At 49.5% G+C, this 16,486-nt stretch overlaps 1 protein-coding gene and 1 non-coding gene across 3 annotated transcripts; one reads left to right on the top strand and one right to left on the bottom strand.

Moving 5' to 3' along the window:
• Window positions 1–24: 24 nt before the first annotated feature.
• Window positions 25–11,462, top strand: COQ4 (coenzyme Q4). 2 transcript variants are annotated; one of them, XM_034751969.1, is made up of 7 exons: window positions 25–292; window positions 1,283–1,453; window positions 2,519–2,615; window positions 4,367–4,469; window positions 4,937–5,066; window positions 8,756–8,849; window positions 9,863–11,462. In XM_034751969.1, the coding sequence occupies exons 1-7, from the start codon at window positions 46–48 to the stop codon at window positions 10,023–10,025; spliced, it is 1,005 nt and encodes a 334-aa protein (XP_034607860.1). In that variant the 5' UTR covers window positions 25–45; the 3' UTR covers window positions 10,026–11,462. The 2 variants fall into 2 exon arrangements, with proteins under 2 accessions (XP_034607860.1, XP_034607861.1); XM_034751970.1 differs by having other exon boundaries at window positions 58–263; window positions 9,863–10,025.
• A 4,525-nt stretch (window positions 11,463–15,987) lies between these two features.
• Window positions 15,988–16,080, bottom strand: TRNAR-UCU. The gene is made up of 2 exons: window positions 16,044–16,080; window positions 15,988–16,023 (listed from the first exon to the last, which is right to left on the bottom strand). It is a non-coding gene; the product is annotated as a tRNA-Arg (tRNA).
• Between the last annotated feature and the right edge of the window lie 406 nt (window positions 16,081–16,486).

The raw sequence follows: 16,486 nt of genomic DNA, 5'->3' as shown, positions 1-16,486 counted from the left end.
CAGGAGAGGGACCCCGCGGGGCTGGATCACCCTCTCCCCCGGCCCATGATGCACCGGGGCTGCGGCGGAGTCGGGGCCCACGTGGTTTCCTGGCGGCCGGGGAGCGCGGAGGGGGGGGCCGAGCTCCGGGCTAGTCGCCGCTCACCGGATGCTGCCGATCTGCTGGCTGGGCAGGGCGCGCAGGGGGGGCTGGCTGCGGCGGGCTCCGGGCTCGCTGCGCGGCCTGCGGCCCCTGGCCCTGGGTTCGCCGGCCGCCTCCGTAGGCAAGTGGCTGCGCCGAGCCGGGGGCCTGGTGGGTCCGAGACGGCAGGCGGGGGGCTGCAGGCGAGACTCCGTGTGGGCGGGACTGAGGAGCGTCTCAGGCTCCGTTTTAGGGAAATGAGACCTGATGCGCCCCCTGCTATCCCTGCCCTGGGCCCCCTCCCGGCTCTGCCAGTGCACCTCAAACCTGGTTTTGCAGCACCCCCTACCACGACAGGCCTGTCTGCACCCCACCTACTCTGCCACGTCCCCGAGTCCTGAATTCCAGCCTCCCCTGTTCCAGGGCTACTCCCCCACAGCTCTGCCAGTGCACCTGTGACCTGATTCGCAATGTCTACTTCCTATTTCTCCCAGTTTTACAAATGCACAACAATCCTGGTAACTGCCTTTGCTGTGCTACTTTGTCCCACCTGCCCTAAACTCTGCCACTGCACCTCAAGCACCCCTGGTAGTCTGGCTTTCTGTTTTTATTGCTGTGTCTTGTTTTTTGCTCTTATACACCTCTACGCCAATATAACGCTGTCCTCGGGAGCCAGAAAATCTTACTGCATTATAGGTGAAACTGCGTTATGTCAAACTTGCTTTGATCTGCCGGAGTGCGCAGCCCACCCCCCCCTCCGGAGCGCTGCTTTACCGCGTTATATCTGAATTCATGTTATATCGGGTCGCGTTATATCGGGGTAGAGGTGTATTAAGTATATTCCAGGTTACCCAAACAGTAACAGTGATCATGCAGTAGCTTTATTGTTCAAGCCAGTAAGACCCTAGCCACAGCTCCCACCTAGCTAGAACTCCCAAGCGTATGTGCTTATAATGGAGTATTGTTGCAAATCATGGGCCATGGTGATACTATAGACACCAGTGATCTGTCGTTATCTCTGATCACCAAGGGGCCTTGCATACAGACTGTGTCAGGAAAAGGACAAAGGAAGCCAAATTGGCAGATATGCACTGTCTTAGTCTTTGAACAGAGCTGTATTTTCCGGTTAACTCACTGCCCTGGTGTGGCTATGTTTTGCAGGTAGCGGAGATCAGCTGCCCCACACTGACCTGACAGTGACTGCAGAGGAGCATGTGGACGAAGAGAGGTATTACCAGCTGTACCCAGGCCACATCCCCACCAGCCCTCTGCAGAAAGTACTGCTGTCTGCTGGCTCGGCATTTATGGCTCTCTACAACCCCTACCGGCATGGTAAGCTGAATCTTGCAGCTTTTATCCAGCTGTGGTCTCCACATTCACATAGACTGTATTTCCCTCACATCCCAGGAACCAGATCTGTGTTTCTGTTGAGAAGAAGAACAGGAGTACTTGTGGCACCTTAGAGACTAACAAATTTATTAGAGCATAAGCTTTCGTGGACTACAGCCCACTTCTTCGGATGCATATATGCATAAGCTTTCGTGGACTACAGCCCACTTCTTCGGATGCATATATGCATATATGCATCCGAAGAAGTGGGCTGTAGTCCACGAAAGCTTATGCTCTAATAAATTTGTTAGTCTCTAAGGTGCCACAAGTACTCCTGTTCTTCTTTTTGCGGATACAGACTAACACGGCTGCTACTCTGAAACCTTTCTGTTGAGAGTTTCCCTGGGGATTTGCATTCTTTTATTTCCCCATCTCTACATTGTAGGAAAGAATTTGTGTTTAAGAAACCTAGACTGGCACGCAGAGACAGCTGTTAGTGCAGACAGTTAGTGAGAAAGATCCCCCTGCATATCTCTGCTAAAGCATCTCATGCCTCATCCCTTATTATTCCAAACCTCCCGGTTCTGCTAACCTCATTCCCAGTCTGCAATATTCTCTGCTGTTCCAGTCCCAGGCCCCAAACATAGCTCTGCCACCGCACCACACTCCTGACCTTCAGAGCCCTCTCTGTGTAGCACTTGTGACTAGTTGCATGGCAATTTAAACCCCAGAGGTTGGAGGATGGTCTAGTGGTTAGGGTGCTTCACCACAGACTTCCTGAATAACCTCCAGCAAGTCACATAGTCTCTCTAGGCCTCAGTTCTCCATGTGTGAAATGAGGATAATAGGACATCCTACCATGCAGGAGTGCTTTGAAGGTAAATGCATTAATGACTTTGAGGTGCTCAGATATTGCAGTGCTGGGGGCCACATAGGTACCTAAAATGTATTAGCCCTGTCTTGTGTCCTCAGGATTTTCATTCTTAACCAGAATTGCTGTTTGCCTGTTTGTCTTTTATTGTCAATCAGTTTCCCATCCATTCTCTCTCTTTCCCCCCCTTTTTTCAGATATGGTGGCAGTCCTGGGTGAGACAACTGGCTCTTCAGCCCTGCGGCGCCTGCGGGACAAAATGAGGCTTGACCCTGAAGGTTATCAGATCCTACAGTGCGTTATTGTCCCTCTTGCATGGCCTGTGGCAGGGAAGGAGACAAGCTTATGAGGCAGCTGTCTGGCTGGAGCAATTGTATCTATACCGCACGCTTCTGGGCAGGTAGTGCAGGCTCATGTCTACAAGAGGAGGCTTCTGGAATCATTGTGCTTCCAGGGACAGGATGATTATGGTTTAATTCCCAAGAGATTTTCTGCTCCCCTGCTGATGTTTAGAATGGTCTTTTTGGCAAGTGCAAGAACAGCAGTAAACGTACTTGGTGTGCAGGCCTGCCTACTTCCTCTTCGGTTTCAGCTTTGCTGCTGCTGCTAGTGGTGAACGCGCTCGTTCCAGATGTGGGAAACTGCGTGTATGTGAGCTTCCCACCACAGCAGTTCATGAGGGTGATAGCAACTCCCACCCCGCATGCCTGCTGCTGGATTTTATTGCATCAGCCCGCCAACGACTGCAGCCTCCATCACCAATTTGTCTGCTTCTCCCACAACAACCTCTTTACTTTCTTCCATGCCACTCTCTACACTTGAAACCCCCTCCCCACACTGGTTTGGAAAGACACTAATCCTACCCCTTCTGATCCCTCCTTAAGACCCACTTCTGCTGTGATGCCTACAGGAAACTGCCAGCTGGTACGAGGTCGATGCAAGTGCACATTCTTATTACTGTTTCCTTTGTCCTCCCTTTTCTGTATCTTCTGTTTGCTCGTTACATCTACTTCTCATGTATTGTCTTAATGACACTATAAATTCTTCGGGGCAGAGGCTGCCTTTTGCTCTGTGTTTGTAGAGCGCCTGATACCTTGCAGCCCTGACCCTGATTGGAGCCTCTGGGCGCTACTGTATTGAAATACTAAATAATAATAATAATAGGGCATGTGACAGGAAGTACAGCTTAGCGTCAACCAAGCAGTGAAACAACCATCAGATGCACAGGCGGGGTAAGATGGGGACATTTATTTATTTCAGTTCTGGGAATTTTCGTTAATTGGTCCAAGACACAACTTAAATTCCTCTTAATCCTTATCTGGAGGACTTAAGAGTGCCTAGGTCTAGCCTGTGTACATGGGGAGTTTCAGCCCGGAACCAAAACTAGTATGTTATTGGCCTTTCAGTGCTTTGAATTGGCCCCTCCGTTAAATTTCTTCACTGAAAATCAGAGACATCCTGGAAAAAGGTGCCTTCTGTCTATGGGTCTTGTTCCCAGCTGTGCTCTGTGATAGGTCCTGAAGCTGTTGAAGCACCAACAGCTCAGCAGGAGGGGGCATTCAGTCCGCATTTGGGACAGACTTTTCTCTCCACTGACGTGCTGCTTGCTTCGTGAGGCCGTGCCACTTTTGCTGTGAAGCCTCTGGCCAAAGTTTACCCCTCCCCGCCACCACTGTTGTGCACGGTGCTACATACCTATCTCTGTTGCCTTAGAGGTGGCTGCACTTCAGAGGTGCTGTGCATAGAGAATTTGGCATCTTCAGCGATGAGTGGTGCTGTAGAAATGCGAGATAACAGCTTTACTGCTGCTCTGGCTCCTTTAAGTTCTCTGTGCCCCGATTCCCACCGGTGTGAAATAATAGGCAAGCAAGTGTTTGTGCAGGACTTTAAGAGCCAGTGGGGAAAGGCATCAGCAAAACCCTTGTGCCAAGGACGTGAATTCCAGCAATACAGCTGTGTGGACAGCTGGCCCTGGTTTTCTCAGCTTCCCTGGGGAGTTGCTGTGTTTTGTGGGTTGGCTCAGCCACTCTGTTTTTCATTTGCAGAGAGCGGCCTCGGATCCGGCTCTCCACCCTGGACGTGACTGGGCTCCGGGGGCTGCCGGATGGAACGTTTGGCCGAGAATATGTCCGGTTTTTGGACAGCAATGTGAGTATGGGACCTAGCAGTCCTTGGGAGGCAGCAGGACGTTTGGGGGCTGTGGATGGCGGTAGCTGATCTATCTGGTGAGAAGAGCATGGAAGGGGGGTCTGAGCCATCTGGGAGACCAGCAAGGGAGAAAGCAGACAGGGGAGCCTAAAGAGAGCCTCCAGTGAAATTAAATCGGCTTAGTGGATAGAGCACTAAACTTGGATTCAGAACACCTGGGTTCTGTTCCTGGCTCTGCCAGTGGCCTGCTGGGTGATCTGGGGCAAGTCACGTCACTGCTCTGTGCCTCAGTTTCCTTTTCTATACAGTGGAGATAGTGATTCTGACCTCCTTTGCAGAATGCCTTAAAATCTCCTGATAAACAGTGCTATGTAAGAGCTGGGGATTATTATTATTAAAGAATCATCATGAAACATGAATTCCTGGCAGGTAGCAGGGGCTGAACGTGGGATGTTCTGATTTTGCAGCGGGTTTCTCCGGACACCAGGATGCCGGTCAAGTTTGTTGATGACGAGGAGCTGGCCTATGTGATCCAGCGGTACCGTGAGGTCCATGACCTGATGCACACTCTCCTCGGCATGCCCACCAACATGCTTGGTGAGTCCAGACTGGGTGTGACCGAGAGTCGTTACCGTCTAGCATGCTGCTGTGTGAAATGAATTGGGGGAGGTCTCAGCCAGGCTGCCAGTGGCCAGATGTCCACATCACAAAACCCATCCCCGCAGCTTGGCCACCTTGTTGGCTGCCTATCAGAGAGGCCAAGGACTGAACGAGCCATGGTGGTTAAACTCCTCCAGGTCGGGGCTGGAGGCTACTGATGGGGCAGAGCGTGGGGCATGTTTGCTTTGCTGCTGTCAGCATTCCATCTGCGGTGTGGATAAAAAGAGAACTCAGCCTCCAGGAACAATCACCCTTCACCTACATGAGAGATGCTCACTGAGTCACTGGCGTTGCTGAATAGGAAGAGGTTGGGTGGGCACTGCCCTAAAGGGCCGATGAAGAAACCTGCAGTGCAAGGAGAACGACTGCATGAATGGATTGTTTCGTAAGCCAAAACGAGCTTTGAGCAAGTGTGGGCTGGAATCACGAGAAGGGGATGGGAGGAGAAACGTTCTTTTAGTTGAGCTCTTATCCGCAAATCAGCTCTGTCTGTTCTTCTGAATAAACTTAATAGCAAGTATCAAAAGGGGGGAGCCGTGTTAGTCTGGATCTGTAAAAGCAGCAAAGAGTCCTGTGGCACCTTATAGACTAACAGACTTATAGGAGCATGAGCTTTTGTGGGTGCATACCCACTTCTTCGGATGCACGTGAAGAAGTGGGTATTCACCCACGAAAGCTCATGCTCCTATACATCTGTTAGTCTATAAGGTGCCATAGGACTCTTTGCTGCTTTTAATAGCAAGTGGCAGGCTGAAATTGCTGATCTGCCGTTAGCTGAACAAGGCTTTAGGACCCTGCAGGAGCCTGGGCTTCTCTGTGTTTGGAGGTTTATTTTAAGAAGGCCTGGTACAGGCTGGGAGGCCTGACATTTGGCCTACTCCACCCTTCCACCCCCATCTTTTGGCATCACATTGTGAAGTTTACCAAGCTGCAAATCTTGCTGTTAAATAGAGCACTGGACTGGGATTCAGCAGACCTGGGGTTTGTTCCTGGCTCCGCCATCAACTTTCTGAGTGACCTTGGGCAAGTCACCACCGCTCTGTGTCTCAGTTTCCCCATCTGTTAAATGGGGATCGTAACCATCTTTGTAAAGTGCTTTGAGATCTACCAATGAAAAGTGCTATAAAAGAGCTAGGTATTATTAATATTCTAATATGCTTGAATGCCAGCAGCTCAGGGCTCCCGAGCAACCCTACAATAACAAACCTGTGCAAGTAACTCAGTGTTCCCGAACAGCCTGATGACAATACAGTAATACCTACGATAGTGTGATTTGAGCAGCTAAGTCCCTTAGACACCTTTGAAAATCACAGCCTTAATTTTTAGGTTGAACTTTTTAAATGTTGTATAGAACCCGAATGTTAGGTCTACAGTATGGATGCTTATTTATTTGATTACCTTCAAAGGGTGCTTATGTCTCACACCAACGCATGGCCTGGAGTGCTCTCAGCCTTCTGCCGTGCCTCAGAAAGGGGCCTTCAGAATAAGTTAAGTTGGCTAGAGAGCTTAAGGTCCTGATTCTGCTCCCATTGAAGTCAAGAGCAAAACTCCCATTTGCAGCATTGTCTGAAAAGAGCAAGAATATTTGCATCAGCAGTGTCATGCTCATTCTGTGGAGGGGGCCAGATCGCGTAGTTTAATTATGGCCCATGGACTGGGGTATTAGAGCAGAGCAGTGGTTGCACTCTGGTCATATTTTGAAGGCTTTCTTCATGTAGAAACATGCTTTTAAAAAAAAAAAGGGAAAAACATTGATCAGAAAAACATCGAGCAGGCCAGATACGTACTACGCTGGGCTTACAGTGAATATGAGGGGGCCTCTTGGAATAGTAACTTCAAGCCCCCAAGTTCCCTGACCAGTTTTTGGCATAAGAACGGCCGTACTGGGTCAGACCTAAGGTCCATCCAGCCCAGTATCCTATCTGCCGACAGTGGCCAATGCCAGGTGCCCCAGAGGGAGTGAACCTAACAGGTAATGATCAAGTGATCTCTCCTGCCATCCATCTCCACCCTCTGACAAACAGAGACTAGGACACTCTTCCTTTTACAGTCAAGTTTTCCCTTCCCTTTTCCCATATGCTGGGTGCAAGATCCTCACAAACAAGTCAGTTTAACCTAAGGACTTGATCCAGTATCCACTGAAGTCAGTAGCAGCCTTTCTATTGATTCTAATGGGCTTCTACGGGATTATACAGGGAAAACAGTGACACTGACTAGACACAAACTGTCAGAGAGTGAAAACAGAGAGAAGTACGGCCAGATTCTCAGCTGATATAAATCAGGCTTGCTCCAGTGAAACCAATGGGGTTACAAATCCGTTGACTCCAGTTGAGAATCTGGTCCATTGTGCATGTTACGGTTACAGGGCCAGCTGCACCTCTGTCCCCTTTCTGGTCTCTCTAAGGCAGTGATTCTCAACCTGCAGGCTGCATGCGGCCCAGTTAGCACCCAGCTGTGTGCTAAAGATTGCCCAGCCCGCACGGAGGGATCCAGGGTCGGGGCTGCTGCCTAGCCAGCCCAGCAGGATCCGGGGTTGGGGCTGCCCGCCCGGCCCCACAGGATCGGGAATCCAGGGTCGCCAGGTTCTGCTCCTGGCCCCACTCTGTGGAGGGGTCTCTGGGCGTATTGGCCCACAATTATAAATAAGTTGAGAACCACTGCTCTAAGGGCACCCCTCAGATGTCAGCCTCATGCCTTTACCTGTCCCAGGGTGGAAATCTGCAATTCTCCCAATCAGGCTCTGGGCTACAGCACCTTGTGGATCACCCATTCTTGTCGAGCAGGTCTGACAGGGATCAGACACCTGTGGGACTTCCCTGTGGGAGTCTGTGACCAATGGTGAATAGAGTGATCAGAGGGCCTTCTAAATCTATTCTTTAACAATAGGAACAAAGCATTTAAAGAAAAAGGATTGTAAACCAACAGTCTGCACACACCTCTGTCTTACCTAATGGCTTACCCCCTCTCCCCCCCCCCCGGTTGGTAGCCCCTAGACAGCCTCACCCACTGTCCCTTAACAACCCTCCAGTGCTGGAAAGTTGCTTACTTTGGCGCCATTCTTTTTCCTTCCCAGCGTTCCATCCCATTAACTAAACCAATCTATTTGTACGATAAACAACCCCATAACCAGGTCAACACACGATATTCTTAAATTATTACAGAGCATCTCCACAGGCATCACAGAGCCAAACCCAGTCATTCCTGCATCATCTCCAGAGCGGCGCTCTGAGCTATTGATGGTGGCTCTCCATGCCATCACCAAATGCCAGCAGGAGGAGCCCCCTTCTTAGCTAGAAATAGGGTGACCAGATAGCAAGTGTGAAAAATCGGGTCACTTGGGGCGGGCGGGGGGGAGGGAGGGGTTATAATTGCCTATATAAGACAAAGCCAATAATATCAGGACATCTGGTCACCCTACCTGGGAAGCTAGGAGCTGATTATTTCTAGAGCCCAGAGGAAACACGTACAATCTTAGTACACTCTGAATGACGGCCCAGACAGGCACTTGAGGCAATAATTCACTAGGACGAGGAGGGTGAAAAATAAAATGACTCCATTTCTCTGTTTTGACATGCGTCTAGATAGGGAGCTCTCATTCTCCTGGGTCTTCTCTGGCTTTCTTCCAGGGGAGGTTGTGGTGAAGTGGTTTGAAGCTGTTCAGACTGGCCTGCCCATGTGCATTCTGGGAGCGGTGTTTGGCCCGGTTCGTCTCAATGCCCGGTAGGTTGATCAGCCTGCAGGCTTCTGTAGAGCCTGTGCCTAGTTTGAAAGTCCGATTGAGAGGTTTTCTCTCCCATTATGTGTCTTCAAGATCCCAAATAAAATGGCAGCAGATGGGCATGACAGAGGGGACCTGTCTGCAAGTGAGGGGGTCTTCCCAGTGGAAAGGGGGACTCGCGTTTCATAGGTGTTCATAGGCAAAGATGACCTGGTGTTGAAGGAGATTATCCCACCCAAGAATATTAAAGCTCTCATGGCACCTGTCAACATCCCTAAAGGGAATTACCCTGCTTGTCTAGGTCTGATTTATGCCATGAATCCTAATATGGCTTCCAGTCTGGAACCACTGTTCCTACCAACACTACCCAGTGAAATGTCTTCAGGCAACAGAAAGCACCATCTTATCTAGTAGTTAAAGCAAAGGACTAAGAGTGAGGCCTCGTGGGATCCATTCCCGTGTCCACCTCTGACTTCGCAGTGTGTCCTTCAGCACTTCACTTCTCTGGCTGTCCATCTCCCCCGCTGTGAAATGGGATAATAAGATTTGCCGGTCTCTGTGCTATGGAAGTGTAATGCGTCATTACATACTCAGCGAATGGATCACAGCAACGGTACCGCTGAGCCCAGAGACCTCAGATTCTTCCCAGGGCTGTTTCTAGGCACCCCACAGATTGGCTTCTGGGAAGCAGCATCGTTTTGTGGTTCAAGCGTGAGACAGTCGGGAGATGAGGGTCTTGTCCTGGCTCACTGTGTGACCGTGGGTAAGGCACTTCCCCTCTCTGGACCGTAACTGCTTCATAAATTAAACAGGGAGAATGAGATTGACCTGCTCATGGGGGTGGTTATGAGACTAAATCAATTAGTGCTGCTAAAGTGCTTTAAGGCCCTCAGCTGAAAGGGGCTGTAGAGTGTGTAGTAGTATTGTGTGCTGCTGTGTACAGTGGTATTGTGTTTGGCTAGTGGATTGTGTTCCCAGGGAAGAAAGTAAAACCATTTCCACACCTTCATTGCAGGAAGTTGCAGATCCTGACCACAGAGCTTATTCCTTGGGCTGTTCAGAGCGGCCGCAATGCCAGCTGCGTCCTGAATTTCTACTACGAGAACCGCTGGGAGCAGACAGTGGAGTCCCTGAGGGAGGAGATTGGAATCTTACATCCCCCTGCTATTTGTGTGTAAAAGTCTGGGGGGCGGGCGGGCAGAGTGGGCTTCACACCCGCAGGATGGATCCTCACTGGGCACCGTACATGAGAAGCAATGAATAAACCCTTTGCAGGTTTGAGTCTCCTGGGAATTCTCCTACAGCGGTTGAGGGCACCAGTCTGCCCAAATGAGATGCTGGGTTGCCAACTTGCCAGGAATGTAAGGGCTGCACCCAGGGCCAGATTCATTGCTGTTGTAAGCGGCTGCAGCTCTGTTGATGTCAGTGAAGTTGCACTTTCACACCCCTAAGGTGAATTTGAACCTGGTGGCTGTCTTAGTCCTCAGCGTAGAGATATGGCCCATGGAGATAAGTCCCACCATGCAGTGTACCAGCTAGATCCTAGCAGAGGCTGGGACATGGAGTCTCCATGCGCTGTGTGTCTTCACAAGACCCCATGGTAGGGCCCCGTGGTCTGCATTCAGTTATCCCTGTATACTGGAGTGGGGAAGATGGGAAGGTGAGCTGGGTTAAAGTAACACTGAAACTATCTAGTAACTTTTGGCTTCTGGTTGCTATAATATTCCCTAGGTGAATACCTACCCCCCTTGGGAGCTGGAATTCTACCCCAGTTAAACCAGTTGTTTTACAAAACAGCACCGGGACAGACTCATTGCCTATGACAAAATGACAGCTGATCAGCACGAGTGCTCTGCCCCCAGCTGTACTGACTTGCACTGATGGAGGCTGTAGGAATGTATTTTGTGTCTCTGGTACAGCCTAATCGATCGATCGCATACCCGCTTTGGCAGCTGGGAAGCAGTTCGGCTGTCGGTCAGTCACAGCAAAACCAAACCCCACTGAGTTGGGAGGGCACGTGTGTCAGTGTGTCAATTGCTGCATACCATTTAAAATAAACAAAATCCACCACCGGCATCCCCCTCGCTGACTGTCTCAGCAGCCAGGCCAAGGATTGAATGGGCCACGGGGCCTGAGCTCCCCTCTCGTCCCCAACTGGGTCCCTTCCTGTTTACAATAGAGGCACAGTGACCGGCTTGCCAGGGGGAAGCACTTAACTGACTCTGTCCAGGCTCTACCTGCTCCGAGGAGAGAAGATTTCAGTCCCCACTAATTCCACATGATCTTGGCTTTGTTTTCAATAGCAAAATAGCACTCAGTGTGCTCCAGCGCACGAGGCTGTATAGCTGCAGAATGGAGGGAGGGAGAATGAGGTGATGAATCCCACAGGGAGTGGAATGCTGAGTTTGCACACGCTGTTTGTGCTGGGTCAGTGTTTATAAACTGATTTCTGTGCAGTGTAACTAAGTTGGGTTCCACACTTATAAGGCAAATAACAAAGCCCAGATTGAATAGTTCTCAGTGCTGGGCTGGGACGCACCAAAGCAGGATGTATTTTAATGTGGCGTTTTGAGGCTGACGTTCCTTTTTCATGAATAAAATCCCTGGTGACATTTGCAGCTTTGTCTACCCCCAACACACAGATCAGACGATCTGATGTGTAACCTCATCCTTCGGAGGAGTCTGTTCTTTGTACGTTTGCTGCAGCCGGAAACAGATCACCAGTGTGTATGTGCAGCATGCCTCCCAAGTGGAATGCAGACACAAAGCAGGCTGTGTACTTGCATCTTCCACAGTGGTTGTGGTGGCAGAATTACCTGCTCTCTGAAAGGGCCGCATTGGTGCAATTGGGAGCCAGACCTTGTCGCCAACATACACACTGCAGGCTGCTGATAACCTGGAGTTTGGTCCAGGATCAGCTCTTTGCAGCCAGTGTTCACAGGCAGTTGCTGGTTCTCCCTGTGTTTGTAGTACATAGCCACAGGCGGGGCGGGACACAGTGCCTATGGAGTGCAGGGTGCCTTTGCAAACATCAGTTTAATCTTCACAACCCCCTGAGAGACAGATATTATCATCCCCGGCTTTACAGGTGGGGTAACTGGGTGACAAAGAGGACAAGTGACTGCTAAGGTCCCCCAGTGAATTAGAGGCAGAGCTGGGTCTTGAACCTGGGAGTCCAGTTTTCTAGCCCCATGCCCTACCCATTAGACCACACTCCCTCCTCACAGAGCCCACACCCTGCAGGCAGCATTTTGGCTTTCCACAATGGGATGCAAAGAGCTTCCAAAAACATTGGACGTGTCCCTCCAGCGATGGGCCCAGCACAGCGTCTGCCTCCCCACATGTTCTCAGAGCACTGGGGTAGGTGCATCTTCTGCACCGAGGGCCAGTGCGCTGTGGTCTAAGGCTTCCTGTTCTGTGAATGGTGTCTGGAAGCCACTGCAGGCGGCTGTGAGGTCTTGCTCACAGTCTCACGGTCTTTGCTGCAGTGGTGAGAGCCAGGCAGACGTGGAACTCCCTCCAGCAGTCTGGGGAGGCTAGTAAACACCAGCAGCTGGCACTTGTCCCTTCTGAGGCCACAATCTGGTCTCTTCATGCTCCCTCTTGTGTATTGCAACCTCCTCTCATCTCTGCCCCTGCAAAATGCATCCCCCTTTCCCACAGCGCTGCCCGAGCCTGCCTGCTACGTCAATCATGGCACTGACTGCGTCTCTGTTTTCCATTTGGAAACTGGGCTGTCCCCAGGAGCAGACTCGTGCTCAGGTGTTTCTCACCAAGGCTGGAGGGGTCGGAAGGGGCACAGGAAGACAATACTTACCTGGAGAGAGCTTGGCCTAGCCCTGCCTCCAGCTGGTTAGGAACTTCCAACTGTGCCCAGCCTCTCACCCTCCCCACTTCTGTCCTCATGCCAGGACCCAGCAGGGGGGCTGGTGATTCTATGCTGCAGAGGAAGTTAGAACACGGGGATGAGAAGATGGCCCAGAGCCGAGAATGGCTGTGCAAGGACAGGCTAAGCAGGGAGTGCGACTCTCCCATCCTGCTTGGGGAGCTGTGTGAGGGGGAGGGAATGCACTTTAAACAGTCATTGGGGCAGGGGGAGCTAGACTGGAGGGGAGTCTGGCCAGGTGCTGATGGATGAGATATCCTGCCTGCCTGCTTACCTTCCCACAGGGCCTGTGGGGGAAGTGTCATCTCCATCTACAGAGGTCTCCATAACTCCAGCCCTGCCTCTCCTCTTCCTCCACTCTTCACCCTCCTTCCCCTGACCCCTCCCTTTGCAGTTTCACCCACTTCTAAAACTGTGTCAAATGTCACACTGGAGCCACTTCCCAAATCAGTGGAAAGGCCAAGTCCCGTCCCTGCTTCTGTGAAGTCCCCTCACACAATGCTCCAGTTCTAATGGCCAGGCCCCAATCCGGGTCTCAGCTGATATATAATCTTGTGGCCCCAGACCAGGGGTTCTCAAACTGGGGGTCACAAGGTTATTACATGGGGGGTCACACGCTGTCAACCTGCACCCCCCCCAAACCCAGCTTTGCCACCAGCATTTATAATAGTGTTAAATTACAAAAAAATAGTGTTTTTAATTTATAAGTGGGGGTCGGACTCGTTGGTTTGCTGGGTGAAAGGGGTCACCAATACAAACTGCCCTAGACCATAAGCTCTAAGGTGAGAGCCCTCTGATCCGCTTGGCACCTGTTAAGAGACATGTGGGAAGTCCATTTATCACATAGCTCTCCATGAATCTCACGACCCTACATGCAGAGTGTGTATATCTATTATCTCATCTAAACAAACAAACAAAACTGGGTTAACATGGAGTTAGGGGTATGTTTCTGAACTCCATTCATTGATAACAAAAAAGAGACTAGTAAATCCTGAGCTTAAGGTTCTTTCTTAAATGTTATGACATAACCACTGCATCTTTCATAAATGACAGTTCAATAAACTCACTTGTAATCAAAGTACATGTAGAATCAGGTTTCTCCTTGGTGTAAATCAGGAGACGCCCCAGATAAGCTACAGTGTAAAACTGGTGTAAGTGAAAAGAGAATTTGGCCCAAGGGCTGTCTCTATCAATGGGTTACCTTTTTGAGGTGTCTGAATGTTTACAGTAGTAATCTAGAAGAACACAAAGAATTGCTATAAAACTTGTGCTGACTTTCAGGAAGGCGTCTGATAGATTGTAAGCTCTTTGGGACAGGGGCTGATATTTACCGTGTTTGTACAGCACCGAGCACCATAAGACCCTGAGCTGTTTGGTCTTTAGGTGCTACTGCAATATAAAAGTTAAATCATAATATTAAATTTCACATTTACAGCTGCACCACAACTTTCACAAAACTTAACCTGGGGCCCATCAGTAAGTGGGATGAGTTTGGGAAGGAAATATTGAATGTTTTTCATATACATCCATTAAAATAAAGGCCTGATCCAGCTTCTGTTGTGATTGATAAGAGTCTTTCATTTGAGTTTAATAGAAATTGGATCAGACCCATAGTCCACACTTTACATGCATTTTTCAATACAACTTTAACAGGAAGTGTGTTAGTGCCTCTATAATAATAATAATAATAATTAATACCTAACTTTTATATAGCACTTTTCATCAGTAGATCACAAAACACTTTACAAAGGAGGTCAGTATCATTATTCTCATTTTACAGATGGGGAAACTGAGGCAGGGGTCCGTGAAGTGACTTGCCCATTATAATGAAGGATAGAAAAATCACTCCTTGGCTGGAAGGAAAATGGACACAGACCCTTTAAGACCAATGCGTGCCAATAAAGTCAGGGAAAATAGAGATGTCCTGAAGTATTCCTCCCATCATTCAAAAGGTTCACAACTGACAATAAGGGCAGATTCCTAGACAGGGAGTTAGCTCAATACTGACATTAATGAGGCTGCTGCTCTTGTGTATTTGCGCGGCTCCCTGATGAACTGGGTGAACTTTTGGTAGAGCCGTCCTAGGTTTTTTACATTATTATTGCTCTGTAGGTTGGTCTTTTCAGGGATTCATAACTTGGCCATCGATATGTTAGAAATATTGTGTCTTGGCTCAAAGTTGCTACATCTCAGTCCGAGGTATTGGGTTTTATTTTATTTAGTGGTGTTGTGGATGAGCAGAAAGTGTTTCTGGCTTCAGAAACCCTTGTAGGGTAAAAAAAAAAAAAAACGTATCCTTGATTAAAATGAATGTTCAGCCATGGAATAGCTTAAAATTAGACTCAAAGGGATCTAGGGACTGGATCCAAAGTCCAGTAAACTCAGTGGAAAGACTCTTATTTTCTTCAATGGGTTTGAAATCAAACCCTTAGTCTCCTCTGAGTATGGAGAAATGTCAGGGACAGATGAAAGTATGACTATGCAACCCCCACATCTGCCACTAAAATAACATTTTAGTCCCTGATCCTGCACTCAGTTCTGCAATTCATTGTTAGTAGGCTCTATGCCGGCTCAGCAGTTGATATAGATGTAGGGCTGGACCTTTAGCAGGTGAATAACTTTGTCATTTAGGTGTGAGGGCGGGGCTACTCTTTTGACTAAAGTTACCCACATGCTTAAGTGTTTGCAGGACCTGGGCCTTAAAAACCATCCTGCAAATAAACTGATTTAAACAAAGGATAGTTTCAGAAGGGTTAAAAACCGATATTTTTTACTCCTAACCCTTTCTTCCTCTAACAAATCTTGCCCTTGAAATAACATCAAACAAACAAACAAAAACAAACAGCCTTTGGAGGAAAAATATCAGAGTAATTTTTATGTTCCCCTATTTAATCACGTTGTGTGTGTTTTAAATAGCTTCCTAAAAAAGAACCAATTTTAAAAGAACTGCATAACTAACCAGCTAAAAACACTTCACCACAAAGCCGGGGAGTTTGAAAATAACATTGGCCAAAATTAAAACACATTTAGAGGTAACGCTTCATAAATGACCCCGTAACATCCTTCAAAAATACATCGGTTTCATAACACCAAACTTCCAAGTACCGAACTGAGTTTTAAAAATGCCACAGCGAAGCGCACGAGTTTGAAACTGACATCCTTCAAAAACGAACCGATTCACCAACCAACTTTTTCCGCACTATTACTCTCCAGCAGCCAGGTTTGCCAGTGATTACCTGGGGGGCCGCAAAATACGACTCTGGTGGGACTCGAACCCACAACCTTTGAATGACTCCATCTGTCATCGAGCTAGAAGTCCAATGCGCTATCCATTGCGCCACAGAGCCTGTCGGATAAACTGAGGATCCTCCACATCCCCTTCTTGACCTTTGCAAGGCACAGCCCGACTCAAGCGACTCATCTTCTCCACCTCCAGCCGCTGGGATTCATTGGCAGCTCCGCTCTCCGGCGCCGACCCGCTCCCGCTCCCCAGCCCCAGGCGCCCCATGGCGCAGAGTTTGCAAAACTTCCCCCCTCGCACGCCGCCTCCTGACTCCTTCCAGACACTTTGGCAGCCCCGCGCGCGCCCCAGCTGGCCCCTGATTCACTGCACGGCCGGGCGGTAGCGCTGAGACACCAGACAGAGATGGGGGGGTCCAATTAACTCAGATCTACCGGGGGGGGGGGGGGGGGGGGGGGGGGGGGGGCGGGGGGGGGGGGGGGGGGGGGGAACAATGCCCGGAAAGTAGAAAG

Source organism: Trachemys scripta, chromosome 17 (assembly GCF_013100865.1).
Source record: "Trachemys scripta elegans isolate TJP31775 chromosome 17, CAS_Tse_1.0, whole genome shotgun sequence".
Classification (NCBI taxonomy): Eukaryota; Metazoa; Chordata; order Testudines; family Emydidae; genus Trachemys; species Trachemys scripta.
Note: the sequence above shows the minus strand (reverse complement) of the source record. Positions and strands in the feature narration are given on the sequence as shown.

Bases quoted from the DNA above. Each gene is read 5' to 3' on its own strand.
- COQ4 (XM_034751969.1), top strand. From the start codon at position 46: ATGATGCACCGGGGCTGCGGCGGAGTCGGGGCCCACGTGGTTTCCTGG. The intron at 293-1,282 runs GTGGGTCCGAGA...TATGTTTTGCAG, and splicing joins TGCGCCGAGCCGGGGGCCTG to GTAGCGGAGATCAGCTGCCC. The intron at 4,470-4,936 runs GTGAGTATGGGA...CTGATTTTGCAG, and splicing joins TCCGGTTTTTGGACAGCAAT to CGGGTTTCTCCGGACACCAG.